General features: G+C 37.3%; 1 protein-coding gene across 1 annotated transcript in view; it reads left to right on the plus strand.

The window, feature by feature from the left end:
• Window positions 1-806: 806 nt before the first annotated feature.
• LOC102242012 (probable guanine nucleotide exchange factor MCF2L2) overlaps window positions 807-1,889 on the plus strand; it is a gene marked incomplete at its 3' end in the record, with an annotated part of 49,003 nt that continues 47,920 nt past the window's right edge. Inside the window, exon 1 of the mRNA XM_014549715.1 lies at window positions 807-1,017. Within this exon, the coding sequence (XP_014405201.1) occupies window positions 876-1,017 (142 nt within the window). The remainder of the gene's footprint in view (window positions 1,018-1,889) is intronic.

A 1,889-nucleotide genomic window follows, 5' to 3' on the forward strand; every position in this document is an offset into this window, starting at 1 on the left:
ATAAAAATTAGAAGTTTGTATGCAAAATTATTTATTACTTATCTGACATTTCACATTGTGCTCTTTCCTTAAGTATTAGAGTACAACATTAATAAGCAAAACCATTAAGCTTGAAGGACCAAAAATAAAATGCATTATGAAAAAGTGGCCTCCCTCTGAATATACCACATTCTGCACAGCACAGTTCTGAAAGGTGAACTCACTTTTCCCCAAGAGGTAGTAAGTTGGGGAGAAGTTGTGATCAGATCAAAGAACTTCCTTCACTACAGTCATGATTATGTATTTGCACCTGATCTAGAAGTAGTTCAGGAGACACTCTGCATCCCATCTTAGGATTTGAGCCTTTACCATAGTGCTAAACCCTGTTGCACAGATGGTGCAACATATTGATGTTGCCTAGACAGTGATTTCTGTTGGCTGCATTGTTAATTCTCTGGATTTAATTCCTTGGCAGCCTGAAGAGGTTGGAAGAGAAAGAGGGGAGAATTGTGGCCTGGAATAAATTTTCTTCAGAGCATTCTATAAAAAATGTATCCCTATTATTTTATTTTATATTCCAGTAGCCTGCTGTATGTCTCATGATGTGATCCCTCTAAAAAAAATTCTGACTCTCATGGACTTTCGGATTTCCCTCTCTATCCTGACATCCTCATCCCCCAGTTTTCCTTTCATTTCCAAATGAGGAAATCTGGTAGTCTGTTGGGCCTGTAATCCTGTGAGCACTCACCAATCCAAAGGATCAACTCTCAGCAATGAAATGACCTTGAGTGAACTTGAGAGAGATTAGCCAGGAGAAGGGATTGAACACATCCATGTGAGTGCAGCGCTGAGAGGAATGGAGGGAGAGTGCTTCGGGCACCATCCCCTGGAATCCAATGGCTTCCTGGTGTAAGAAGTGTGGGCAGCAGGACCCGAGATACTTACCTTACACCTCAGTGCGGATAACAGAAGCAGAGATGAGGGCTTACCACCATTTCCTAGAAGGCTGCGCTAGGCTAGAGTATATGGCCATAAAAGGTACTGTGAGAGCAATAATGCTTTTCTTTTATGTATGTTTTGTTATTTAGCCTTATTCTCAATGGAACAATAGCTTAACTAACAAATTTTACATTAAAAAAATTTACTTTGCAATGCTGCCTCTAGTTTCCTAAGAAGTTTAAGAAGTACTTTAAACAAAAGCATTATTTTTTAAGGCTATTAACAATATTGTAGATGGTCATCTATTGAAAATTTATAATAAAAAGAGATATCCAAATATTCTGGGGGAAAAATCAGCCTATAAGATGAAATGTGTAAGTCTGAACCAATTTCAAAGAATATATATGTCTGTATCTATAGATATTGACTATTCTATAGACATTGACATAACACATTTAATTTTGGAGGAAGGAATGATATGGAGTTTTACTTTTCTTATTTTTGTTGTGTATTTACATTAAAAAAAAAGCACTCCAGCATATATTGCTGTTATAAAATGAAAATAAGAATTCAGATTACAAAATACATGTTCCTAAAGAAAATGTGAAATCTGAAGAGAAATGTTAAGTCTGAATTGCTAAGGCTTCATGTTAGACATATGAGCTGATAACAGACTGGTGGTTTAAGAATAGAAAAAGGAGAAAAACACTTCCCTGCAGTGGGCTGCGTGAGAAGAAACACATTTCTCAGTCTGCCTTACATGTATTTGGAAGCCAGTGCTCTAAGAGCTGAAGCAACTACTCTTTCTTTCTTCCTTCCTTTCTTTCTTCCTTCCTTCCTTTCTTTCTTTCTTTCTTTCTTTCTTTCTTTCTTTCTTTCTTTCTTTCTTTCTTTCTTCCTTCCTTCCTTCCTTCCTTCCTTCCTTCCTTCCTTCCTTCCTTCCTTCCTTCCTTCCTTCCTTCCTTCCTTCC

This window comes from Myotis brandtii, unplaced genomic scaffold (assembly GCF_000412655.1).
Source record: "Myotis brandtii unplaced genomic scaffold, ASM41265v1 scaffold5666, whole genome shotgun sequence".
Taxonomy (NCBI): domain Eukaryota; kingdom Metazoa; phylum Chordata; class Mammalia; order Chiroptera; family Vespertilionidae; genus Myotis; species Myotis brandtii.